We start from the raw sequence: 27,311 nt of genomic DNA, 5'->3' as shown, positions 1-27,311 counted from the left end.
CCACTGTAACTAAATAATAGCCTTTGAGCATGACAGACATAAATGAGGACAGAACACGAAGGTGTTTGCGAGGCAATACTGCCACCTATTGGTGTTTCCTATGTATTGCAAGAATTAAAACAATCTTCAATTCTTTCTTTCTTTCTTTCTTTCTTTCTTTCTTTCTTTCAAATCATGTACTAAACAGCCTAACCTTCCCTGTGGTCATTTCATTTGATTCACCCTCTTATTGAACTTTTCCCGAAGTAGCCTAAGATTTATGAGATAGCTTTCACTTCGGTGCTTGCAGAATGCTCGCATCACACGTGAGTTTTCCACACAAAGATAGTCACACCAGCACACAGACACACACAAAAATGCATCAGGAGGTAAGAGAAGGAGCTCGTGGCAAAACACATAAGGGTCAGTGCAGCTGAGCTGGCGAATGAGCGCCCCCTGTAGACGGGTGAGGGAGTTGCGAGGCAAGACTGAGTTAGCAAAATGTTATCTAAAAAGCTGAAGAACACATGTTGAGTACCAAGTTTTGTATCACTTTCTAACTGGCTATTGTTCTGTTTCACAAGTTGACCACACCACACACATAAAGATTTGTCATAAATTGCACAACTTTAACATTTTAATTTGTGGAGTTAAAAAAAATGCCTTATGCAATTAATTATACTATTAAGATGACAATATATATAAGGTAAAATGGTCTTCTCTTCACTGACCCGCGACCCTAGTGAGGCTAAGCGATTCGGAAAATGAATGAATAAGTGGTCTACATTCTAACTGCATAGGCCATGTTTTAAATAATATTTTACCATTCCAAACTGTCATAAAAAGTGTAATTGTAAGTTGTATAATGAAAATAAAATAAAGTAAAACTGCTGACTCAACCATTAAAAATGTCTGCTAGACATGTAACACTTTAGTCTACAGTATATCAGAAATTCACATTGTCTACTTCTGAAATACTGTAGAAGCAGCGAGTGGGGTGTCCCCCTGTCATTCGTCTCCCTCCCTCCTTGACATCAGTGATGACATCACTAGTGAGTACATATAACCAGCTGGAGCCCTCCGGCTTATCAGATGCACCCCACCCGCTTAACCAACTGCAGTTGATGCCTGCGTCATCATGCGTGAAATTGTACATCTGCAAATTGGACAATGTGGCAACCAAATCGGCTCAAAGGTAATTAAACGGAATGGTTGCAATGCTATACTGTGCAGTAGAGAGAGTGAGCAGAACATTTCTGACCACATCTGGCCAATGTTATTAATATGGGTTTATTGTTGTAATATAATTGCTACTCTGTCTTATTTAATACTAATTACAGTGATTAAATAACTTGCATTTTTTTTGCATAAAAAAAAGCTTCAGTTTAAAACAACCTTAAAATGAATGAATACATTTGAACCAAAAACACCTGAACTATTTTTTTTAAATGACATTATATGTGCACTAAATATGTTATATTTTTGTAATCTATTACTTTTTTTGTTTTACAATTAATGTTATTGTCAGACAGTCAACTCAAGAATAATATTGCGCTAAAGACATTTTTATTCTATGACTCCACGTTTTTTCAGTATTTTAGGTTGTTTACTGTTTTTATGTTATTCATTTATTGTGTTTTTTTTCCAGTTTTTGTTATTGTATGAATAATTTTAACTCCATTTACAGCACTGTATTCTGTATTGAGTTGAATTTAATAGCGATATGATAGTGATGATTTCATAATTCACATTTTTTCTTACAGATGTTTGGTGTCATTTTACTTTTTTGGGGTAACATGTTTCATTTTGAATTTGGTTTTAAATTAAAAAAAATATTTAATGCGTATTTTCTCATATTATGCAAATGCAAATAATCTGAATATATATATTTATATTCCAGAATTTATTTTAATTCAAAAAGTAATGCCATTGTCAATTTTTATTTAGCTTGAATGAGACCGAAATAACTGTTTTCTGCCGGGCATTCTGGGAGGAGATAAGGGTGAGACTGGTGAGGGCGGGTCATTCTGTTTTATCGTGGCCAACGCAAAACAAGAACGAGGAAGAAACGAGATAATAAACGACACAGATGATGTGTCAGTAAAGTGTGCTTGCCTCATTAGGTCGTCTTAATGTGCTGTAAATTAGAACCGTATCACGTGGACACATTACAAGGGCATGTTTAAAATGCAAACAAAATGTAAGGCACTCACTCATAAGGTCAAGCTGATGGAATCACTATAATGGTCTTCAATGATGCATTTTTCCTCTCAGTTTTGGGAAGTGATCAGCGAGGAACACGGAATCAACAAGACGGGCATCTATGAGGGTGACAGCAGAGTCCAACTTGACAGAGTCAACGTCTACTTCAATGAAGCACAAGGTAAGGCCTCATCAAGAGAGTCCACAATGAATTTACCGATGACAAATGCATCTCTATTCCATGTCCAGGTGGTAAATATGTGCCTCGGTCCCTGCTGGTTGACCTGGAACCTGGAACCATGGACGCCATCAGAGGGAGTCGCATCGGTGCTCTCTTTAGGCCGGACAACTTCATTCATGGTGAGCTGTGTATTCAAAATGAATACAGTGGTGCATTGAGTAAGGATGGGCGAGTACCGATACCATGTATCAAAATCGGGTTAGTCCCCGTTGACGTTTACTGTCAAATTGAACATAAAACAAAGAGAATTGCACATTATGTATCTAATATTGTGTTTGCTTAATGCTAACATATAATAGAAAATGCCATTGACAGGCTAATGATAATGGTTAGCATCGATAGTTGCAGTTGTCAAAGCAACGCACATATACTTTATGAATTCCCAAAAAGCAGCAGTTTGGCAAATGGGGGCCAATTCATAATTGTTTTTTTCAATAAGTTAATTCCACTTCCAGTTGCCGTTTACTATCAAACTGAACTAAAAACAAAGATAATTACACATTGTATAGCCAATAGTGTGTTAGCTTAATGCTAGCATATCATAATAAATGCCATTGAAAGGCTAATGCTAACGGTTAGTATCGATAGTTGCAGTTGTAGAAGCAACACATATACGCATATACTTTATGAACTCAATTAAACAGAATTCCCAAGAAGCAGCTGTTTGGCAAATGGTGACCAATTCATCAAAAAAAATGCTGCAAGCAGTTAATTCCACTTCCAGTTGAAGTGTGCTGTCAAACTGAACTCAAAACAAAGAGAATTACACATGGTTTATCTAATGTTGTGTTAGTTTAGTGTTAGCATATGATAGAAAATGCCGTTGACAGGCTATCGCTAACGGTTAGCGTCGATAGCTGCATTTGTAGAAGTATACGCATGTACTTTATGAACTCAAACTGAATTCCCAAAAAATAGCAATTTGGCAAATGGTGAACGATTCATCAAAAATATGCTTCAAGCTTTTTAATTCCACTTCCAGTTGATGTTTACTGTCAAATTAAATATAAAACAAAGAGAATTACAGATTGTGTATCTCATGCTGTTAGCTTAATGTTAGCATATAATAGAAAATGCCATTGACAGGCTAATGCTAACAGTTAGCATCAATAGTTGCAGTAAAGCTGTAAAGCACAACATGTAGATAGATAATACAATACTCAGGCATAAAACATGTCTCACACAATGTTTTTGTTTGTGTCCAACATTTGCCTTTACTTTGTCAATCCAGGCAACTCAGGTGCTGGTAATAACTGGGCAAAGGGCCACTACACCGAGGGGGCGGAGCTAATAGAACAGGTAATGGACCGGGTGAGGAACGAGAGCGAGAGCTGCGACTGCCTGCAGGGCTTCCAGATGGTTCACTCCCTAGGCGGGGGAACGGGTTCCGGCATGGGGACCCTCATGATCAACAAGATCCGAGAGGAGTACCCCGACCGGATCATGACCAGCTTCAGCGTCATGCCCTCGCCGAAGGTCTCCGACACGGTGGTGGAGCCCTACAACGCCACCCTGTCGGTGCACCAGCTCCTGGAGAGCACGGACGAGACCTTCTGCATCGACAACGAGGCGCTGTACGACATCTGCTTCCGTACACTCAAACTCACCACCCCCACGTACGGCGACCTCAACCACTTGGTGTCCATGACCATGAGCGGGGTCACCACTTCCCTGAGATTCCCCGGCCAGCTCAACGCCGACCTGAGGAAGCTGGCGGTCAACATGGTGCCTTTCCCCCGCCTCCACTTCTTCATGCCCGGTTTCGCCCCGCTCATCGCGCGCGGCAGTCAGCAGTACCGCGCCCTTACCGTACCCGAGCTCACCCAACAGATGTTCGACGCCCGTAACATGATGACGGCCTGCGACCCCAGACGGGGCCGCTACCTCACAGTCGCCGGCGTCTTCCGCGGCAGGATGTCCACCAAGCAGGTGGATGAGCAAATGCTGGCCATCCAGCAGAAGAACAGCAACAATTTTGTGGACTGGATCCCACACAACGTCAAGGTTGCCGTGTGCGACGTCCCGCCTCGAGGCCTCAAAATGTCCTCCACGTTCATTGGCAACAACACGGCCATTCAGGAAATATTCCGCCGAGTGGGCGATCAGTTCGCGCTGATGTTCAGGCGCAAGGCTTTTCTCCACTGGTACACGGGCGAGGGGATGGACGAGATGGAGTTCACGGAGGCCGAGGGCAACCTCAACGACCTGGTGTCCGAGTACCAGCAGTACCAAGAGGCCACGGCCGACACGGAGTCCGAACTGGAGGATGAAGACGAGCAAGAGCCGCCTGTGATACCTGCAGCCACAAGGATTCAATCTCGGATTGAAGTTACGGAGGAAACAGTGATAGAAACGAGTAGAGGAACGATGGATGAGGACATACCTTGACCTGAGGAGAAGGAGTTTGGGAATATTTAAACAATTGTACTTTACCTGTACTGATTTTAAAAATGGATTGCAGGTGTGACTTATTGAAATAGAATAGAGTAGCAATTGTGGTTAGCACATCAGCCTCACAATTCTAAGGTTGTGGGTTCGAATCTCAGCTCGGGGATTCTCGTGAGGAGTTTGTCTCCCTGTGCTTTTGTGGGTTTTTTTTCCAAATACTTTGACTTCCTCCCACATGCAAAAAAACATGCATGTTACGTTGGTTTAAATCTCTAAATTGTGAAATGGTGTGAATGTGATTTTGAAAGGTTGTTGTTATTGCTAGTGAGAAACAGAAAATGGATGGATTGATGTCCCTTTTGTCCTGCACAGTAGTATAGAACAGTGGTTCTTAAACTTTTTTCAGTGATGTACCCCCTAACTAGCGCAAAAAACAAGTTTTTAAGTGATTGACAGGTGAATGAGGTGATTCTAGGTGGCATATGACAAGTTGGGTCAAACCATTCTGGTAAGGGGGAAATGCTGGGTTTTTAGGACACTGAAATTCAATTGCCTACTGAATATAAAATGCATGTTATGAACTTCTTTTATTTTTTTAAATATTTACATATACTTTTAAAATATATTTTAAAATCTCATGGAGTGCCTTCACGTACCCCCGGGGGTACTCGTACCCCCATTTGAGAACCACTGGTATAGACTACAGGTAGCTGGTGGGATATTTCACTATGTATAAAGGCTTCACTGCCTCTGTATTAATTAATAAATCTGTATTTCATTTGCTTTGTGATTAGTTCCTGCAAAGTGTTTACAATGACATTATGCAAAAGTTGAGAAAAAGTCACAATGACCGTCACCGAACCCTAACATTGTGATTTTATAAATTTACTTCATAAATAAAATTGCAATGTTATGAGAAAAAAAAAAAGTTGTATTGCTACGAGAAGAAAGTCAAAATGTTGGTAGATAAAAGTCGGAATGGTAAGAGAATAAAAGTTGTAACATTTTTAGGATAAAGTTGACAATGTTACATGAATGAAGTGCAAATGTTACTTTGGAAAAGTCAGAATAAAGTTAAGTTGAGAAAATACTGTAAAGTCATAAAATCCTGAGAATAAAGTCATAAAGTTACAAGAATAATGTCATAAAATTGTGACAATAAAGTTGTGATGACGATAAGTCTAAATGTTACTCGATAAAAGTCGGAATGTCACGAATACGAAGTCATGAAAATAATGCAATAAAGTTGTGAGAATGAAGTCATAAAGTTCAAAGAATAGAGTCTGGAAGTGTTGATGTTTGAGTGTTAATGTTACCAAAATAACGTGAAGTTGTGAGACTTTAGTTGCAAAGTTAGAAAAATACAGTTTGCGAGTAATATGCAACTGTCTCAATATATTCAAGAGGTGATAGAAAATAATGAAATACTTCGGATTGCCAATTAAAGCCAATAGAAGCGTGACACAAATTACGACTTTATTCCCACAATATTACGACTTCCTCTGCAGTAACTTAATGAGCCTCAACGGTCCTCATCTTAGCACATTTGTTTTTTCTCGTAGTATTACAATTTTGGATGAAAAATGTTTACTTTGTTATTAATGGTACAACTTGTAAAAAAAAAAAAAATTCACAACTTTATTTTATAGTACATTTTTCATTTTGTCTTATTTAAGTGTGGCGCTAATACCCGTTTGCATAATTCAGCTATACTTAGCTAGACTTATTGGAACAGAATTTTAACTTGACTTAACTCTAAGTGAGTGATGGACTGTACTGATGCTGATAAAGTGTGCTTGGCTGTCACTCTGTTTCCTCCCACTGTGAGCGGCCTGGGACTTTGAGATTACACATTTTACTGCCTTGAGTGTCTGTTCAATGTGATAAGTACAGAAATAAAGTTATCTAGACTCATGTATCTCATTGTGGTTTATTATTGTGACCAATAGGCTAACATGCACAAATAATAATAATAGTAATTGCATAACACTGAAGGTTATTTATACAACACTCACAAACAGAACACAAAAAGTACAATATTATTTTTGACATAATACAGAGTAGCCCAAAAGTATTTACTGTATTTCATATTAACTTTCTTATTTTAACAGGCAAATGATTTGAGTCAAGAACAAACAAACAAACAAAAAACAGAAAAGTTTAGCGGGTCAGAGAGGACGCAAAGGTGGAACAAAAGAAGAAAGAAAAAAAGCAGGGCTGAGGTGGAAAGAAGGTAGGACGGAAAGGAAGGCAAGTAGCAAAGGAAGGACACAATAAAAAAAAAAAGCTGGTTTGAGTGAAGGAAGGGAGGAAAGAAAGAAGAATGGAAGGAGGGTTAAGAGGAAGGAAGGTCAGAAGAAAGGTGGGAGGAAGGAGCGAAGTAGGGAAGGCAGAAAGCAGGTAGAACTTAAGAAATTGAAGGAAGGAGGGAAAGGTACGCAGAAAGTTAGCTTTAAGTGAAGGAAGGAAGAGAGGAAGGAAGCAAAAACTCAGGGAACGGAGGAAGGAGGTTATGAAGGAAAAAAGAAAGAAACAAAAATATACTTAAACAATTACAATATAGTGTGATCCTAATTTTGGCCCACCCTATTGTACACATGTTTATTTTATTTTTTTTTTATAAAAACGCCCTCCTGTTATGTCATTCAGCACTATTATTTTATTATCAGCTGTCTGCACAAGCGCACTGCCCCGAGTGACTGACAGGAGGCCGGTCACGCGCCCTGATGCACGCTGCTCAGCCGGAAGTGCGTCACCGCAGTCACGTGACAGCTACATTGAGCGGGAGGTAGAGGGAGAGGAGGAGGAGGAGGAGGTGAGACTCCGTTGTCTTCACTTTATCGCGGCATCTCACACACGTCGACCGGCTTCAGTGTGTGACTGATCACGCCGGCGAATTCCCCCTATCCATCTATCCATCCATCTCTCTGACCCCCCCAACTCGCCGCACTATGAAGATCTGGACATCCGAACATATATTCAAGTGAGTCCCGATGCGATCATTTATCGCGTAAGCGATAGTCATGTAATTTTGTGAACGGCTTACACAATTCATAAAGCAGAACATCCGGGTGCTTAATGATAGTAGCTTCAAATGCTCTCTAGCTAGCATGCTAGCGATAGACTTTTCTTTTGTTCGTTGGCCTAAACGGTCAATAATGATATCATTGCTAGTCAGTTAAAAATAGACGTAGAGCGTTATAAGAATGCTAAAAGGTGCATGTATAAGTTAGCGGCGTTCTTATTGCACAAGCGGCCCGTGTCGTTGGGTAACCTTTCCCCTACTTTTTCCTCGCTCCGGCTTCGCGACGTCACTAGCCAATCGCCGTCGTAGCGCGTGCACGCGTCTCCATGGAAACGAGACACTGATGCCCTTCGACTGTGTAGCCACCAGCCGGTAGAAGTTTTCTCCGAAAGGACCCTTTTGTTCGATTTCATTCCCCCTCCCCCCTATGTCAGGGGTTCCCAAACCTTTTGTGTCTTCGGACTACTTGCAGGAGAGAATTCTTTACCCTCATAATCCATACGCAAAAGCAGTCAATGTTGCCAATTTTGCAACTTGGTATATTTAGCCACTTCAGTGACTATATTTCAACAAAGCGACTAGCAAACAAAGTCTTGGGAGAATCACTTTTGAAAAGTAGTAAGTTGTGGTTACCAGTCACGTCCCCCTAAAAGTAATTTATTGAATCAACCACTCTATCATAAATGTAAAAAAACACTCCATCATAAATGTAAAAAAAAAAAAACGTCAAATTTTTTGGGGGCGGGTTTCATGGGCCAGTTGCATATATATACAGGTAGCTTTGTAGGCCCCAATTCAAGTATTTTCTTCACTTGCGTAAAACTAGTTAATGTTGTGCGCTGTTCTTAACATTAGATAAGTTAAATACTTGAAAAACATTTCTAGTCCATTCTATTTCATTCCGTAAATATGAAATAATCAAAATGCAAACCAATAAACGCGCGGCTGTATTCATTCATTTTGTATGTGGGCTTGACTGTTTATTTTCCTCCAACAGTCACCCTTGGGAGACGGTGACCAAGGCAGCAATGCAAAAGTATCCCAACCCGATGAATCCCAGCGTGTTCGGCGTGGACGTTTTGCACCGGACCATCGACAAGCAGGGGCGCCTTTACAGCAAAAGGCTTCTCAGCACTGAGTGGGGTCTTCCCTCCATCGTCAAGTCTGTGAGTATCCAAAACCAACCTACTCCTACAATGCTATTCCTGTTGTTGTTCAGAAGAGTTGGTCCGGCTCACTGACTGGAGCGTAGTAATGCATGCTACAACCCGTGACCGCATGTGATGTAAGATTACGAGTTAAAACGAGAGCTCACGGGAATGCTAAATCCGTTGGTACCCGCCTCCTGTGTCGTAGCCTCCGTAACCTCTGCAAGGACAACTAGCTAAAGCAAACTACTGTATTGCACGGCTTTGCGGTCTGAACACACGCCGCCCAGTAGGAAGCTGACCGCTACGAAGGACGTTTTAGGATGTACTCGCCGTCTGCGATCACGTCTATTAATATCCTTCTTTTTAACTCCTGCCCCAGTCAATGATGCATACGGTGCCAACAAACGAGATGTGTAATCTGATTGTTGGTCCTAAGTGTTCATCTTATAGTGTATAATTTAGTGTTAAACATTCTCTTTTAAGTCCAATGGTTAGAAGTTCAGCCTCACAGTCGAGAGGTTCTGATTTGAATCTCGACTCAGGCACGCTTATTCAGAATGATGTCTTCTCATTTGTTCTCAGATCATTGGCAACACGCGAACATGCACGTACATTCAAGAGCACTCCATCGTGGACCCGCAAGAAAAGTGTTTGGAACTTCAGTCCACAAATGTGAGTATTTATTAGATTAGGTTGTTTGCCTAGTAATGAGAATGATATGCTTTTTTTTTTTTTACAAAGCTAGTAATACAGATGTTGGCAGTTTTAATGCACACGCCCACACCTTGTAGATGCACTTGTAAGGTGGTGTTCTAATGACCTTTTTCTGGAATGAAGACTCGCCTGTTGTACAATCGAGTGTTCTTGCGCTGTATCTGTTTTGAGAGTCGTCTGACAACTTTATCCTTTTGTGATCTCGCCCCACTCCGTAGATTACTTTCACCAACTTGGTGTCTGTAGATGAGAAGTTAACATATAAACCCCACCCTGAGGATTCTAGAAAGTAAGTTCATAGAAGTGCACTGATCCAACATACAAAAACGACAATTCATAACTATTTATTTTTTTTAATTCTTCATCTTAGAACAATACTGACACAAGAAGCTATCATCTCTGTAAAAGGAGTAAGTCTAAGCAGCTATCTGGAGGGCATTCTCGCAAACACCATCTCAACCAATGCAGGAAAGGTAGGAGATCATCGAGTACATGTCATGTTTATACTGACTATTGTTTGATGGCACATAGAAAAATAAGCATTTACACTTACACTGAACACTTATGGACACAAAAAAAAATCTTCTGACAAACTCAAATTAATCGATCTCTCTCTCTCTCTCTCCAGGGTCGCGAAGCGGTCGAGTGGGTGATCCGGCGGCTCAACACTGAAATTGAGGAGTTGGCAGCGACGGCACGCGGGACGATGCGAACCCCCATGGCCGCCGCCACCGTCACTGACAAATGACCTCCGCTTCCTATTTTTCCAGCAGAGCGTCCGCATGCCCCCGTGATAGTCTTTGACACTGCCTGGTGCAAAGAAGCAAGCATGGGGTAAACAAGTGCCAAAACTTGTAGGCTGAATTTACAATACATGGTTCAAGTGACAGATTCTTTTTTTATTTGTTTTGCTCTCAAGTGGCACAATTAGGATATGCGTCATGACAGCATAAAAAGAACAAACATTAGATCGGATAACTTCATCTTGTTATATGTCTTCCATCAGTGTAAACACAGCCACATCGGATATGTGTCACTGACAACAAACCTGGAATTAGTCAAAAGAAAATAAATCATATATATGCATTCATTTTAAAATTGGCTACTTGAACCTGCAGTGGAAATCCAGCCTTAGAAAAGCGCCATAGCCAGTGTTGTAGTCTGGCGCAAAAATGGCATGTGTCAAGCAAATGTGCCAATTGTGGTATGAAAAACAGTTGAGCGCACAAAGAGATGCATAGTCACGGCATTACAAAAGCATCCATACAAAGAAATGGTTCTCTACATGGAACTACTTCCATTTGAGAGTGGTTGTATACGTTGAAGTGGTTTTGCGTGTCAGAGGACACAGTCAACGGCACATATTTTATTTAGGTATTTTTTTGGGGGGGGTGTTGGAGTTACATCTTCAACAATCGTCTGAGACCTCAGTTATAACATTCTGTACTAGTCATCAGTAAATAAGCTTGTAATTTATTAGATGGTTATTTAATAAATAGTTCACGTATTTAAGTTGTATGAAGGGATCAAGTTACCTGTTTGGAGTGATGGTGTTTTGATGAAGTCAAGAATGGTTGGCAGCTTATTGTCCTTCCATGCATAAAAAAGGCTGCAGTCATTCTCCATTTGCACTTCCAACTAAGCTGCACATTTTGAAGCAGCAGATGGAACGGAAATTTTTTCATACGGTTACGATGGACCGTGTGGTTTTTTTTTATGTATATTTTTTGAATGGAACACATTTATTCAAAATACAGGCTTTTAAATGAAGCAAGTTGTAAATTCAGTTGTAACTTGTGCCTCTGTAAAAATAACTTGTCATGCCAACTCTGAGAATGCTAATAAAAGCATTTTGATGACTTTCTAAAAGTACTTTGTCAACTTTTTTATTTTTATTTTTATTAATCGCCAGTTTGACATGGACTTTCATGTTTTAAGATCAGAATTTGCCTTACTAATTAAAATATTACCTAAATTATCATTAAGATTAGACAGAATCCTTAGGCCCACTGTAAAATATACATTGTTATAAACAAATTTACTGCTTTTATGCAAATAAAAATATTGCAGCAATATTCTTTAAATATAAATACATTTATAAATCAAGTATATATACTTTTATGTATCCAGCTCTGATTTGAATCACCTCAGGAATGTGAGACATGCTAACCACAATCTACGTTGCTGCCAGTCACATGTATAAAGTACTAGTTCTATAGTATAGAAAACGAGTTACATTTCTCATACAGTGTAGAAAGATAGAAATGTTTTATTTTCTGCTCTGTTTTCTACAATGATACAGTATGTGACTTTTTACACGATTTCCCATTTCTTTTTGGTGATTAGTTAGCCACTCACTCCTGTATGTTCCATCTAACGTCTGCAGGTGGCGGTAATTAGCCTCTACGCTGCTTTGCTGACCAAAACAACGAAAGAGGCAGACGAGCAACAAAATATTTGTGCAGTGAAGACGTCGTAGACATTTGATTTGACACGTTGGAGAAAAAGCAACATGAATTTTGATTCACCACCGAAAATACTGTGATGCAGCATTCGAGGAAGGTGGGATGTCGGATATAAGCCACTTGGATTCTCCTATTTTACCTCAAAGCGTTCAAGTTTGTTGTTCTGGTTTAACGCAGTCATTCCAAATCACGTCGTGTTACGTGGACATATTTCAAATAACTAAAGTAACAACACATAAATATAAATAAATATCTGTTTAAAAATCTTGGTGTTACCATGGTAACGGTCAGGTCGTCAAACGAGGCGAATAGACGTAGTTAAAAGAAAGAAAGAAATCACTGAAATTACAATTTATTATGATTAAAATATATCCCACTATATTCACTGATAACTTTCGATACCACCAAGATTGAATGAAGACACACACATTAAGACATTATTACTTTAAACTGAACTCAAGCAGGTATTTGTTGAAGCATGTATTTATTTGGTTGCTTCTTCACAATGTATCGATATATCGTAAAACATTTCTGAGAATACATTTGTAAGGTTGCAAGAAAAAAATATATAATCAGATATTAGCAGAACAAAGTTGCAATTTTACACCGCTAAATCTAAAACATGATGATAATTTCCTCAAAAACTCTGATAATAAGTTAAAATTTTGCCAGGAACGTTGTAATTTGAGAAACAAGTTACAATTATTATTTTTTTATAATAAAATTGTACAACTCAGAGAAAGTCATACATTTTGGGAACAAGAGTCATAATTTTACAAGAATATAAAGTCCAACATGAAATTACAAGAAAGATTAATTAATGAATGACAATGAAAAATGTCAACATTTTGTCATGTTTTGGGTTCTGTTTTCCTTGTGTGTCTCTCTTGGTCTTGTTTAAGTGTGATCCTGCCCTTCCTCGTGTGATCCAATCAGTGCCCTCAGCCACTTGTGTCTTGCCCCAGGTATGTCTTGTTGTGTCTGTTAGTGTCTGTGTATTTAGTTTGCTGTCTTCCCTCTGTCTGTGTCGGTTCATTTATGTCAAGAAGGGTGTGGTTTGGTGGAGGACCCAGTCGCAGGGAGGAAAAATAGCCAGGCAAGGATGCAGTTGATGGAGCAAAAAAAAGATTTTAATTTCTATAAAACAAAAGCGAGCTTCCAAATTACCAGGGAAACCAAAACATGGGGGAAACAACAAGGCAAAACGGGCAGCATCACAGGGGAAAAAACAATGAACCGAGACAGCAGACTAAATACACAGACACTAACGACACAACAAGACACACCTGGGGCAAGACACAAGTGGCTGAGGGCACTGATTGGATCACACGAGGAAGGGCAGGATCACACTTAAACAAGACCAAGGGAGAAACACAAGGAAAACAGAACCCAAAACATGACACATTTTACAAAACAGTGATGTAATAGCGACACGTTACGAGATTACAAAAAAGGCTTTGTTAATAGTTTTTACATTTTACAAGAATGAAATCACACTTCAAAAAGTCATCTATTTTATGGTAAAGTCTAAGATGACAAGCAAAAGAATAAAGTGAGTGACGTAAAATAAGGCCAACTTTGGAAAATAAATTATGAGAAAAACAATTTTAAAAGAAAAGTCTTAATAAAATATGAGAAATAGGTCTCAAATTGAGAAGACCAAAGTTGGCATATTAAGATAGAGATAAGAAAAAAAGAACACATTTATAATATTTTATGAGAAGTCGTCTTTTGGGCGGTTCTCCGCGTGTTCTCTGTCCTGACGTGCATTAACTCAAGACTATATCAACAATGGTGAAGTAGTCATTGCATCGTGAAAAGTACAACTTCGGAAACAGATGTTACTTGTTTAACAACTTCATTTCTAAAAACTGCTCTTCAAATGTAAGGATTTTGTTGTGTTATAAAAAGACCAAGATAAATATTTCCAACTTCTTTCCACCATCAATGCTACTTATTATGAACTATTCAATTGAAAATAAATAAATAAAATGACATCATTATGTGTGGTTCTAAATAGCAGTTAGTGTTAGCACAAACCCTTCAGGCTTCTGCTAGAAAGCAAACATGTCAGGCAAAGCCTACTTGAAACATCTGAACTTTAGTCCCATTTAACATGGGTCATGAATGTGAATGGTGAATTCTGAACATGGCCACATCCCAGTTAAAAGAGGGTGCTATTTTCACATGTTCACTACCCCTTTCTAAATGATTGGAGAGAGAAAAAATGATGTTGAATTGTAGACGTTATAAGTTACATTAATGGTGGAACAAGTTTTGAAATTATTTATCTTAGTCTCATTTTTTTTTAACTCTTAACCTGGCATTTGACCAATAGTTTGTTGACTTTTGACATCAACTGTGTCAACAATGGTGAAGTCACGCCTGCTGACTTGTGAATCAAATGCTACCGGTAAAATGACTCGATTGCTATAAACTTGTCTTCGTTTCTACATGTGTCCGTGTGTGTGTGTTTGTGTGTGTCATGTGCAGTCTGCAGTCGGACAAATGAAGTGATGTGTGCAATCGCCGGGGAGGGAATGGTGTCAGGTCATGTGGTGAGTCCAAGTCAATCATTACACGCACGATACACAACATTTTTTTTTTTTTTTAGTTATCAGTCTGACTTTTCAAACACAAGCTCGCCTGCTAGGCTGGAACACCAACGAGGCGTCCATTTGAATATTCTTGCAGGTAAGTGTCAGCAGTCGGTTTCCACATGTAAAACAACAATCGACTTTTAACTGCTTGCAATTTGTTAAAGTAGCCCATAAAGTTGATTGACTTTTTTAGAGCGTTTTTTTTTTCATTACAAACCTGCATTGCGTCAATATATTACACTTGTTTCATTATCGGTTCGATGTGTAATTCTTCATCTTTTGTCACATTCTGCACAAAAACTTAAAACTGGGTTCTCAAACTTTTTTGGTCAGGAGATAAATATTTCCCTGGACCACTTCATAATTCTTATAGCAATTAAACATAACTACTGTACTGGCACCTAAATGCCATTAGGAATTATTTCAATCTAAATATTCATGACCTGTTTTACAGAAAGAAACATAACCAAATTAAATTTAAATACAATAAATATTTATCATTGCTGGCTGATGTGCACTGCTTCCACTAACAACATGGGTGCGAACACAAAAGCTAAGTCAAGTTGCCAACTTGATTTGATCGATTGATTTAGCAAGAAAGCGATCTGCAAATGTAATTACCGCTAAAAAACACACAACATTAGCAAAATCACTGTTATGTTGTTTGATTTCTGTTTCGCAACCAAATCAGCTCTTAATTGGCGCAAAGCACACTGAGCGACATAGCCACATGATACTGAAGTGGATCGTTGGGGGGGGGGGGGGGGGCAGTACAACTCTTCACAATTGCGACCCTGAATCAGGTTCAACAGTTCCACCACATACAGTCTACTGTACTGTATTATTATTTTATTGAACCACAAAATCATGGTGTGATTGTCAAGAAGCAGATTGCTACTATTAGAGGAAACAAGCTAATAAAGAAGAGAGTAAGGATAGACTTTAAACTGGTAAACTGGAACTGGTACAATGCAAAAGGGACATTTGAGAACCACTGAAAAGCTTTGCTTTATTTTTTTCCCATTCAGGAAATCTCTTTAAGGCGTCCATGGCACGCGTTCTCTCCCTGATCCGACCTCAACCTTTCCTGGCTCTCCTGGGGAGGAGGAAAATGTCACTCGACTCTCGGGCGCGCGAGGTGTTTGCGGCGGCGGTGGAAGCCGTGCAGCCGGATATCGTCGTTCAGCAGAGTTTGGAACGGCAAGGCGACTCCGTGGAGGTTGTTGGCGGCGGTCGCAAGTTCACACTGAGAAACAATGTGCACGTGGTGGGCTTTGGAAAAGCGGTGTTGGGCATGGCCACCGAAGCCGAGAGGATTCTGGGAGACCACTTTGTGGGAGGAGTCATCAGTGTGCCGCATGGCATTCAGCAGACATTGCGGCAGCATGGCAAACAGTAAGCAAGAGCAACAAAATGGAAAACTTCTTTCAATTATTACTATTATTAGAATAATAATTTTGCAATCCGTGATCATTTTACAAAAATAAAGTTGGAACATTACAAGGAAGAAGTTGCATTTTATGATTAAGTCATAAACACAAATAAGTTGGAGTTTGTTTCAATAATGTTGGAACATTACAGGTACATTTGTGAGAAGAAAGTAGTCAGAATTTTATTATTGTGTTGCTGTAAAAGTAAATGGACAATTTCAGAACTTTCTAAAAAGTACTGTAATATTGCTTGAAAATAAAATAATAATAATAATAATTTAAAAAATGGTTAGGTTAAAACTATAAAGTTGAGGATGAAGGATGAGGATGTCGTATTACGAGAAGAAAAATATGTATTTAATGAGGATATGGTCAAAAGATGAGATTCCACTGAAAAAGGCGAAAGAAAGATTATGAGTAAAAAAAAATACTTTTCTCACAAAATATTTTTTGTGTTATAATCTCTTAGTATTGGTAGAAAGAAGTAATACTTTTACAAGAATGTTATATGATTATAAGAATAAAGTTGTATATTGATTTATTTGTTTAAAATAAAAATAATTGATAACATAATTGTATTATTACTTTTTTTTTTTCTTGATTGACATTGACACACCTGTGGAGGCACTCGGACTAATGACATTTGTCACTGTAGCCACCTGCTGTTAAAGGAAAGAAGCTGTATCCAAGTCATGGAAGGTGCGCAACACAACTTGCCCGACGCCGATTCCCAAAAGGCAGCTGAATGCATCGCTCGGCTAGCAAGCGCACTGACGGAGAAAGACCTGCTTCTCGTGCTGATTTCAGGTACAGTAACAAGTTACAACTCGTATATGGTATATTGTATTTATATACGTATAAGCTATACATATATACATATTTATTGAGTAAACTACCGAACACTACCATATAAAAATTGTTTAGGTGATTGTCACTGTTGTTGAAATGTAGGCGGGGGCTCTGCGTTGCTTCCCGCACCCATCTCGCCAATAACGCTGCAAGAGAAACTGGACATCACCCGCAAACTGGCAGCCGCCGGCGCCACTATTCAGGAGCTCAACACGGTGCGGCGCGCCTTCTCCAAGTTAAAGGGCGGAGGACTTGCACAGTGCGCCCACCCTGCTCAGGTTAATTTTTGCTTTTACTTAGACTTAAAAAAAAAAAAAATCCCTTCAGGGGATTGAAAGTAGCGTAACAAATTACATTTGTTATCATCACTCATTCAGGCTATGTACACATTCGGGTATTACAAAATAAACAAATAGCATGATCCAATAAAAAGCACAACTCTCAAAGTGTTTAATTTGCTAAATTGAGAAAAACAGAGAACATTTTGGAAGTAATGTACTTGCTTTCTTTTCATCCCAAAATAAGGACAGTTGATTGTATTTCATTTTAGTGTGATTTTTTTTAAAGGCCTTTTTTTTTATTTGTTGTTTCAAGAGGCACTTAAAAAAAACACAAACATTTTTATTATAGAACTGAAGCTCTGTTTTTATATTTTTGTATGTTTTCTATAAGAAGAGAGTTTTACTTTATATTCTCATGTTTATGAAAAATCTCTCAAATTATGGAGGCTTTTCATTTTTTTTTTCTCCCTTTTTATAACATGGGTATGAAAAAAAAATATTTGAAAAGATTTGAAAAGACAGATTTTTATTTTATTTCAATAATTATTAAAAATAAAGATGCACGTGTTTAATTTTAATTTTTTATATACAAGACGACAAATACGGTTTATTTTAGCTTTAAGTTTTAAATTTTGCTTTTCGTTTTAGTATTTTTTTTCTGTTTACACCGAAAACAAATTGTTTGTCGTATTAAAAGAAAATAACTTAGAAAAATGAGTTACATGTTTATTAATTTTTTTAATTATTTATCAAAGAATGTTTTTTTTGGTGAAGTCAAAATTTTGATGTAATTGTTTTAGATTTTTGAGATTTTTTTCACTAAAACACATTTAGCTTGTTTTGGGTTAAAAGGAAGAAAATAAATAAATGAATAGATGCTTTTCATTGTACTGGAGTGTTTTAATAAAAAAAACTGAAAATTTTAAGAAAAAGCCACATTTATCTATTTTCACTTTATTAGTGTTACATTTTTTGTTGTTGTTCTTGGAGTAGTACATGACACGTCTTTTCTTTTTTCTTTTTTTATAAAAAAAGATACATATTAAAAAAAGGCAACGATGTGTTGTTGTTTTCAATTTTTGTGTGAAAGTGTCTTCTTTGGGCACTCTTCTGTCCAGGTGGTGGCATTGATACTGTCAGACGTGATTGGCGATCCACTGGACCTGATAGCAAGCGGCCCCACAGTGCGGGGTCTGGTATGTCGTGAGGAAGTGCTGGCGGTCCTTGAGCGATACGGTTTTCTGGACTCTGCCCCTGCCTCTGTGAAGGAAGTTCTGGGTAGACTTCGTCCACGTCAAGAAGTTGAAATAGAAGAGGCGGGGCACGTTCTCAACGTCGTGATTGGCTCCAACAGCGTTGCCCTGCAGCATGCAGGCCGCCGGGCGCTTGAACTGGGTTTCCACCCAATTGTGCTATCACCGGGAGTGTGCGGCGACGTGAGGTCAGTGTCCCGTCTTTACGGCCTCCTGTCCCGCTTTGCCTGCTCACGTCAGGAAAATTCGTCCGAGCTCGCCGCAGAGCTGCTGAAGCTAGGACCAGAGGTGGGAGTGGAGACCAGGGACCTTCGTCGTGTCATGCAGAGTTTAGACCAGGCCCATTCGCAGGCACGGGGCGCCACGTGCGTGCTGGCGGGAGGCGAGCCCACCGTGGAGCTTTCGGGTAAAGGCCGTGGGGGTCGCAACCAGGAGCTGGCTATGAGAGTGGGACTGGAGCTGAGAGGCTTGCAGCCCCCGCTAGACAGTCCCGTCTTCCTAAGTGGCGGAACCGACGGTCAGGACGGGCCCACCGAGGCGGCGGGAGCTGTCACGGATTCGAGCTTGTACGGAGACGCCCAAAAACAAGAGCTGGACGTGGTCAGCTTCCTTAAAAACAACGATTCCTTTACTTTTTTTTCACGTCTCTCTGGTGGACGCAACTTAGTTGTCCCAGGTTTGACCTGCACCAATGTTATGGATGTGCATATTCTGCTAATTCCAAGTAGTGCTAAAGAGGACTGAAGGGATGACTTGAGCTGAATCCACTACAGTGAACCCTTGCTATTCTTGAAGGTTATTAAACAATTCATCAATGTTGCGATGTTCGCTGCATTCTACGCTCACAAATGAAGTAACATATCACAGAGTAAGTTAGTATCCTTTGAAAAAGGTCAATGAGAGTATGTAGGTCTACAGAAAGTTTAGCAGTGAAAGTATTCAATAAAGGGACCCTGTTTTACTGTTAAGCGATACTATTCTTGTATTTGTATTTTAATTATTAACATGTAACAAAAGGTTAATTTACATGCTCAATCCATGCAAGTCTTTAAAAAAATTCAAATTATATTGTATTTGTATGCAACATCACAAGCACTCAAACATTTTGGGGCATCTTCTGCCACAAAATATGATGCATAGCCATCTACCTCCACACATCATACTGTATATATTATTATTGCAATAAGGTTCCATTAAGGTTTTTTTCCTTCATTTAAAATATTTACTGTTGCTCTAGCTACTGTGCTCTAAATTTGAATAAACATGAGTTTTTATTATATCTCTGGATGTTTTTTCATGTCAGTTCTCATGTCTCTTTAAATATCGTCAAATAGGTTTGAGAATGTTTCCCAAAGAAAAAGCTGAGGATTGTTTTACATTAGTCACTGTCACAGTTTATATTCAAAGTGGGGGATGATATAAATAAAGATCTATTTGAAAGTGTGCAATAGATCAATGCCTATTAGGGTTTATTGTACTTAGTACTTACTGTACGCTTTTATTTTATTGAGGTAGAATTTTAATCTAATTCATGTACAATACATTGTAATTGAATCATTTGAATAGTTTTGTTATGTTTGAGATGCACAATGATGCAGTGGCTTACATGTAAATAATCACAAGACAATATTTTGAATCAATTTTGTATTTACAATCCTGTTTTCCAGTAACACGTCCATCCTATACAAACTGATGATCCACTCTTAACGAAAAGTCCGAATTTGAAGGTGCATTCATGGTCCCTGGGAGTTTCAGACGTCCAGCTAATCCCTATGAGACTTGAATGGTTCCCCCGTTGTGCCACCCCTGCAAAAATGACAGAATAACATTAGGCTCCACACAGAACAACGACACAGAGAAATGATCAGGATTCGGATACCTACCATCTGCCGAGGCCAGGTGTTGTGTCAGGTGTTCCCCCGTTCTGTCCGCTTCCTGAAGGCAACATCAAGTCAGCTAACACCGCTAGCAACCAGGTGGGAGATGTGTAGAAACACAAATACTCACCCTGCCGATAATACATGTCGTTCACCGTGTTCCCGTAAACCTTCCAAGCGAAGTGAATTGCCAGGAGACTGAAAATTAACCAGCTGAGGAGGATTTTGAATATGGAGACTCTCAAGTCGTTGGCGAGCCAGTCCTCCACGAATTCGGACAGAAAAGACAAGCAGCCGTCGGCGATACGGGATAGAAACTCAAAGTCCCACGGCTCCTCCATAACGCCCGGTTACTTTCCAGCTTTTGTTGAATAAATAGAGAAAGTATTTTTGTCGAACATCGCTCGGTCGGTAGAACAACAAACCCCAGCAAGCTCGCCGTAGCGACGCAATCGCTCTGAAAGCGAGTTGAGGGATACGAAGTGACGTATTACGTACGCTCCCTCTCCCCCGTAATATAATGTTCCCATAAATGGATTCCATAATTATTTCCCATATGATGGTGTTTTCCTCACGTTGTAGAAAGATTCTCAAACATGTTTAGTAAATATTTTTGCTGAGTAATTCTTTTTGCTGAGAATGTCAATACAACAAAACAAAAAAAGAGACTATTACGTCTTTTACGTTGCGTACTTAACGTGGCGGATACTGGATATGATTTGACGTAAGTTACGCAGCAAATTTCCAAATGAAGTAAACCAAAATCAAAAGCATGAATTCTTGCGTATTATTATTCCAAAGTAATACCCTCAAAGTTTTGAGAAAAAACCCGGACGTCAACATTTCGACGTTTCAGGAAAAAAATCGCTCTTGCCGCCGTTTTAAACATACATTGGAGGCGGGGCTGCTTGGAGCCAACGCGCATCCCGATTGGCCAAATCAACGCCGACGTCACAGTATCCGGATACATCTCCTGCGGTAAAGAGGAGCATTTGTTTTCCTATCACTGACGGCTCCCATTCAAGCCTGACGACCACCGAGACTTCATGTAGCAGTTTAGGAATTCATCTTTCGTGTGTACACAAAAAACGTAAGTTCGACCTTTTGCTGTGATTCCAATTGCAGCTCACTTGTTATGACGACTGTTAAGCCGGGGCTTAAATTCTACTGTGAGTTTGTGTGTGTCGCTTGCTAGCTGGTTACGCTAGCTTCTGGCATCAATTTTCACTGATTTGAGTCAAATATGTGCTAAGAATTGAATATAACCCTTCACCGTGGTGTGTTAGCTCCCACCACGCGCAAAGGTGCAACTGAAGGCTAATTATTAACCAAAGGTTAGCCTCTTGGCGACCACGAAGTCACTCAAGCTTTCTATGCGTGTTTGTGGTGGGGTATTATCTAGACGTGCATAGCGAATTCCACAGTGTACTCTATGTTATAATACTCAACCAGCAGCTTTTCACTCTCGTCATGTGATGCCACGCTAATATAATTGCTGCCATGCTAATATAATTGCTGCCATTCATTCATGCTGCTGTTCAAGAGTCTTGGGATGTCTGTTATGATACGACCGCAGGTTATGATAAAGTCGTCACGTGGGACGCCAGAAAACTCTACGCGCGCGCGTTTGTGTGTGTGTAATGCTGCAGAAGAAAGAATACGTGAGAAGAGGGCAAGTGTGACGATAACCATAGATCAGGTATTGGAACTTACCGATAGCCAAGATAGCATCTATTCATTCATTTTCTGCAGTGTTTGTCCTCATTAAGGCCTCTCCCAGTAGACAAACATGCATGTTTTGGGGGATGTGTGAGGAACCCATAAAATCACATGCAAACTCCATACAGGTGGACCCAAGCCTGTATTCAAACCCAGGACCTCTTTACTGTGATTATATGACTATATCACCATCTTGCCAGCTATTTTTATTTGTCATTTTTCTTCCCCCAATTCTCCAGTGACTGGGATGGTATCATGGACATGGACAATCATCAAGAGGGAGAGACGCAGGGAGTCAAGATTTGTGGTCCACCCTTAGAAGTTAACACAGCAGGTACAGTAGTCCCCCATATATTTGCGGTTTTCAATTCACAAATTCACGGTTGAAAATTTAGCCTGGGTTTTTACTGGCAGTTATGGAGATTCTTCTTCACACAATGTCGCCTGGCTGAACGGTTTTAGGAAAAGATTGAATTGCGATTTCTTCTGACAGATATTGCGATTTTGATTCAATTTGTGATTTTCTTTGAATCAAGCTTCCGTTTAAAGTACCATTTACAAACATGAGAGAAGATTACATCACACCATCAAAAGCTTAAAAGGTATGTACGCACAGACACTAAAGAGGTTGTGTGAGGGAGGCAGTCCTTTTTCAAGGTTTTTAAAATGCTTCAATAACGCAAGATCTACTGCTTGCCATCATACATGTATAAAATGTAAGTGTTTAATAGTTAATGCAACAAAAAAACAATCTTAAGCACAAATGTTTATTTTTTATTTATTTATATTCATGTTCTTTGTAAACAAATGTTAAGTAATATGTCAATATTTTTTCAGTATTTTTGTCAGATTTAACATCACTGTTGATGTCGGCTGTAACTGATTCATCTCTCGATACTAATTAATTGTAATATTCATTTTGGAGCGCATTGGTGAGCTTGACCTGTCCACGAGAAGCATGCCGTTCTGATTGGTGATCTTGATGGGGATAAGAGTGCAAAAAAAAAAACAACAACCCTAAAATAAAGTAGATTTAACGATCACAAAATTGCGTCGTCTGAGATTGTGATTTCAGTCCAAAAATGAGAAATCGTTCAGGCCTACCATGATGAAGCTAATAATAATAATTAAAAAAAAAAGTAAATTGACTTCCTTATGACATATCCTGTCATTGTGGTTCTATTTCAGCAGAGACCCTAGCAACCTCACTTTCGCTTCTGGGGAATCATATGTTCCCTGATCTAGTGGCCAGGAAGGCTGCCCAAGAAGAGGAGCGCACACAAGATGTTTCAGAAGAACCCCCTCAGGACACAGAAGGCTCTCTTCCTCCCCCGGCGACCGAGCCGGAAAGCGAGGAGCAGCAGGACGACATGGCAGACGGCACGCAAAGGGACTCTGGAGAGTTTGTCGTCACCGTGTTGGCCAAGGCCAAGCTGGAGGAGCAAGGCCTCGGCGTTAAGGGTCGCTCGTCACCCCTGCTGGAGGCGGGTATCCAGGAACCTCCCCCCGCCGGGCACGGCGCGTCCCACCGGGACGAGGACGTGACGGCGGAAAGCTGGCGGCGGCACAGGAAGCACGTTTTTGTGCTGAGCGAAGCCGGAAAGCCCATCTATTCACGCTACGGCAGCGAAGAAGCTCTGTCGTCGACGATGGGCGTCATGATGGCGCTGGTGTCCTTTGTGCAAAGTGGGGATAACATCATACGCTCCGTCTACTCAGGTGAGCATCACGAAAATACACCATCTGTGTGATGTCATGACTTATTAATAGTCATTTTATTCCACATGTGCATATTTAATTTTTTACAATAAAAAAAAGTCTCTTTTTTTTTAAATGAAAGATTTAAAAAAAAAATTTTTTTTTTTGAGGCACAGCACATGGCTTTGTTGTTTAGGGACGTTACAACAAATTTATGGGCAATATAGCTCTGGGAAAAACAATTAGGAATAAAAAAAAAACCTGTAAACAGATTCTCTGACTGACAATACTGTATTTGTATTTATAAATTTTTAATTTTCCAAAATATTAATTTTAGTGAAATACATACCATACCTATAAATAGCGAAATCAGAGAAACAGATGCATATTTGTACAAACAATTTTTTCTAAACAATATATAAACTATTATCAGTATGCTATTTATATAGAATTTAAAGCAGTACAAAAATACTTCAAATGTAATTATTAAATATTATATTTCACTATTTAATGGCTGGATAATTATTTTTAATAAATTATTGTCTCAATTCATTATATTATATTTTAATTATTTAAAATATTTTTTTGGAGGTTTATAAATTTGATGATATTTTTAGGTCGATTTTACGTACAATTTGTATGTGATTGAGTTGGATGTAATTAAATTGCATGCAATGTAAGAAAACAAAAACAAATCAATCAGTATTAAGAAAAGTAATGTGATTTATTTCTTTCTTTAATAAATTGGGGGAATTTTTTTTTGTATAATTATGGGGTGTTGTTTGTGTATAATTTTGAGAGGAAAATAATTCATTCTGATTTGTAGAAATGCCATAAAATAGCAAAATAATATAATATATAATCGATTTGTAATTAATTGACATTAACTCAGCTATCATCTCTTTAACCTAGACTTAAAAAAAAATCAGAATTCATTCAACCCCTCAGGTCTATTAAAATAAATCCAGTAACTGTTGACTTGTTGCTTAATGTGTGTTTCTCTGCATGCCCACCAGAGGAGCACACAGTGGTCTTCATCCAGAAAGGCCCCCTCGTGCTGGTGTGCGTTTCCAGCAGCCGGCAGTCGGAGCAGCAGTTGCGCGGCGAGCTCCTCTACGTCTACTACCAGATCATCAGCATGTTGACGCAGGCCAGCATCTCGCGCATCTTTGAACACAAGAAGAACTATGACCTGCGGCGACTGCTGGCAGGCTCCGAGAAGATCCTGGACGGACTCTTGGACCTGATGGACTCGGACCCCAGCTTCCTTCTGGCGGCCGTGCACTGCCTGCCGCTCGCCTCCTCCCTCAGGGACTCCCTCAGCCAGATCTTGCAGAAGGCCATCACGCCCAACCTGGTCTTCTCCATCCTCATTGCCAAAAACCAGCTGCTGACGGTCGTGCAGGAGAGAGCGGTCATCGACGACGCCCGTCTGGAGCCCGCCGACGTCCACCTGCTGCTCAACCTCATCGGCGCCTCCTCCGCCTTCCAGGCCGGCGAGATCTGGACGCCCATCTGCCTGCCGCTCTTCAACCCCGACTGTTACTTCTACGCGTACATCTCGTACCTGGACCCGCCCGAGTGCACGGTGTGCCTGCTGCTGCTCTCCACCGACAAGGAGGCCTTCTATGCCGTGGCCGAGTGCAAGCGGCGCATCGAGGAGGCCATGGCGGCGCAGGGCTCTCTGGGCCTCATCGCCAAGGCGCAGTCGTACAGCGTGAGCCAGGTGGGCGTCGCCGACCTCAGGCACTTCATGTACAAGCCCTTCGACGTGCCCGACAACCATCGACAGCTCACGCAGTTCACCAGGTCTGTCAATCTTTTGTGCTTTTGCTGTGGCGTTCTGTAGTGCTTGTCCTCGTTATGTCCCCAGCCAATCACAGGTGAGCTGGAGCCCAGAGGTGGTCCTGGCTATATTTGTGCCACGGGCGAACCATATTTGTATACAAGACAATGAATAGTTTCTTCATTGAATTCTTGTGTTTGATCTTAACGGTGACTTTGTTGACCCCTCCAGCCCCGAGATGGAAGCCCCGTACCACACCGAGGAGGAGAAAATGAGGCTTTTGGACCTTTACCGTTACATGCACAGCCGTATCCACAGCAGCTCTCGACCCCTTAAGCTCATCTACCATGTGGCCGAGAGGGAAACTCTGCTAGCGTGGGTACGTATCAGACCATAATAGTTTTGGGGTTTTCTCCTTATAGTTAGATTTTGTTTCATTTTGACATTTTCAGAGTCGGTTTGTTTTAATTTGCCTTTTAGAGGAGTCATTATTTAATTTATTATTATTATTATTATTATTATTTTATGTTCATTTTAGCTTTATTATTAGTTTTAGTTTTTTGTTTGTTTTGATTAGTTTATGTTTTATATATATATATATATATATATATATATATATATATATATATATATATATATATATAGCTGTTCTTTTAAGGTTTATGGATTGTTGTTTGGGTATCTAATGCAGGTGACGAGTAAGTTTGAGCTGTACACGTGCTTCAGTCCGCTGGTGACCAAGGCGTGCGCCATCACGGTCATCACCAAGCTCCTCCGCTGGATCAAGAAGGAGGAGGAGCGCCTCTTCATCAGGTACCCGCCCAAGTACTCCACCACGCCCAACCCCGCCAAGAGCTCGCGGGGGGCAAAGGCGGAACAGACGGACTCAGCCGACAACGGTTTCCTGTCCTTGCTATGAGGGGACCCATCGAATGCTACATTTTGACACTTGTTGACATTGGACGCAAAAGCAGAGGTAGGTACATCTTTTAATTTTAAGCCGGAAGCGGCGACAAATGGACGGAGCTATTTAAGTGGTTTTACTTTGTTTTATCAACTATGAATGTATTGCACGGGAGACTTCTTTAACAGGAATATGCAAGTGGAGGAGGACTAACAGGAACATCCTTGCAATAAAGCCTCAGAGCCCCAAAAATATTGAACCAACAATTGTACATGAGTTAAAATGATGATAATAATAATAATATTAAACTGATTGTTTGTCTTTCATCAATTTAGTACAGCCCACAGAGGACTTAAGAGAGAATTGGGGTCACATAGAAAATGATATGACGAAAATAAATTGTTAGCCTAATAGCATAGTTGCCAAAGTTATATTTGGACGTCTTTGGGAAACAAAAAACCCCACAACAAATTCTACAATAACAGTCCAGTTGCCTCGATTTAACCTTTCTGGATTAGTATGACTTGGATGAATAACAATCTACAAAGGAAAAAAAAACAAGGTTTAGCAAGTTGGTATTGTTATTGATGTTGTGACCTAGGCAATTATGTAACAAGGCTAAGGATACGTTTTCCAGATAAAAAGGTATATTTTGCGAAAACAAATATGTTATTTTGTTTTAGGTTAAAAATATATATTTTTTCCCAACACAATATTTTTTTTTTTCTTTCCTGTATACTTTTTTATTT

At 39.8% G+C, this 27,311-nt stretch overlaps 5 protein-coding genes across 11 annotated transcripts; 4 read left to right on the top strand and 1 right to left on the bottom strand.

The window, feature by feature from the left end:
• The first annotated feature begins 1,070 nt into the window (after positions 1–1,070).
• Positions 1,071–6,728, top strand: LOC147167439 (tubulin beta-6 chain-like). 2 transcript variants are annotated; one of them, XM_086086747.1, is made up of 4 exons: positions 1,071–1,174; positions 2,254–2,362; positions 2,431–2,541; positions 3,654–6,728. In XM_086086747.1, exons 1-4 carry the CDS (start codon positions 1,118–1,120, stop codon positions 4,808–4,810), a joined length of 1,434 nt encoding a protein of 477 aa, XP_085942873.1. In that variant the 5' UTR covers positions 1,071–1,117; the 3' UTR covers positions 4,811–6,728. The 2 variants fall into 2 exon arrangements, with proteins under 2 accessions (XP_085942873.1, XP_085942874.1); XM_086086748.1 differs by lacking the exon at positions 1,071–1,174 and adding an exon at positions 2,066–2,179.
• Positions 6,729–7,598: 870 nt separating this feature from the next.
• LOC147167438 (PRELI domain containing protein 3B-like) lies at positions 7,599–11,569 on the top strand. Its single transcript, XM_086088146.1, has 6 exons — positions 7,599–7,793; positions 8,833–9,001; positions 9,569–9,658; positions 9,919–9,989; positions 10,071–10,173; positions 10,329–11,569. The coding sequence occupies exons 1-6, from the start codon at positions 7,762–7,764 to the stop codon at positions 10,446–10,448; spliced, it is 585 nt and encodes a 194-aa protein (XP_085944272.1). The 5' UTR covers positions 7,599–7,761; the 3' UTR covers positions 10,449–11,569.
• Positions 11,570–12,115: 546 nt separating this feature from the next.
• On the top strand, positions 12,116–20,021 carry glyctk (glycerate kinase). Of its 4 annotated transcripts, none has more exons than XM_086086554.1 (7): positions 12,116–12,262; positions 14,659–14,723; positions 14,807–14,859; positions 15,794–16,160; positions 16,851–17,002; positions 17,147–17,322; positions 18,444–20,021. In XM_086086554.1, the coding sequence occupies exons 2-7, from the start codon at positions 14,719–14,721 to the stop codon at positions 19,320–19,322; spliced, it is 1,632 nt and encodes a 543-aa protein (XP_085942680.1). In that variant the 5' UTR covers positions 12,116–12,262; positions 14,659–14,718; the 3' UTR covers positions 19,323–20,021. The 4 variants fall into 4 exon arrangements, with proteins under 4 accessions (XP_085942680.1, XP_085942678.1, XP_085942681.1 ...); XM_086086552.1 differs by having other exon boundaries at positions 14,780–14,859; XM_086086555.1 differs by lacking the exon at positions 14,807–14,859.
• A 186-nt stretch (positions 20,022–20,207) lies between these two features.
• On the bottom strand, positions 20,208–20,954 carry tcta (T cell leukemia translocation altered). The gene is made up of 3 exons (XM_086086558.1): positions 20,586–20,954; positions 20,462–20,513; positions 20,208–20,384 (listed from the first exon to the last, which is right to left on the bottom strand). The coding sequence occupies exons 1-3, from the start codon at positions 20,794–20,796 to the stop codon at positions 20,342–20,344; spliced, it is 306 nt and encodes a 101-aa protein (XP_085942684.1). The 5' UTR covers positions 20,797–20,954; the 3' UTR covers positions 20,208–20,341.
• A 453-nt stretch (positions 20,955–21,407) lies between these two features.
• mon1bb (MON1 secretory trafficking family member Bb) lies at positions 21,408–26,874 on the top strand. Of its 3 annotated transcripts, XM_086086549.1 has the most exons (7): positions 21,418–21,545; positions 22,032–22,154; positions 22,414–22,508; positions 23,363–23,893; positions 24,889–25,681; positions 25,890–26,037; positions 26,350–26,874. In XM_086086549.1, the coding sequence occupies exons 3-7, from the start codon at positions 22,430–22,432 to the stop codon at positions 26,575–26,577; spliced, it is 1,779 nt and encodes a 592-aa protein (XP_085942675.1). In that variant the 5' UTR covers positions 21,418–21,545; positions 22,032–22,154; positions 22,414–22,429; the 3' UTR covers positions 26,578–26,874. The 3 variants fall into 3 exon arrangements, with proteins under 3 accessions (XP_085942676.1, XP_085942674.1, XP_085942675.1); XM_086086550.1 differs by lacking the exon at positions 22,032–22,154 and having other exon boundaries at positions 21,408–21,545; positions 23,366–23,893; XM_086086548.1 differs by lacking the exon at positions 22,032–22,154 and having other exon boundaries at positions 21,408–21,545.
• The last annotated feature ends 437 nt before the right edge of the window (positions 26,875–27,311 follow it).

The sequence above is a fragment of the Leptonotus elevatus genome, chromosome 10 (assembly GCF_054856555.1).
Source record: "Leptonotus elevatus isolate MCC_2025b chromosome 10, RoL_Lele_1.0, whole genome shotgun sequence".
Taxonomy (NCBI): domain Eukaryota; kingdom Metazoa; phylum Chordata; class Actinopteri; order Syngnathiformes; family Syngnathidae; genus Leptonotus; species Leptonotus elevatus.
The sequence above is the reverse complement of the archived record's forward strand: the minus strand, read 5'-3'. Positions and strand labels throughout refer to the sequence as shown.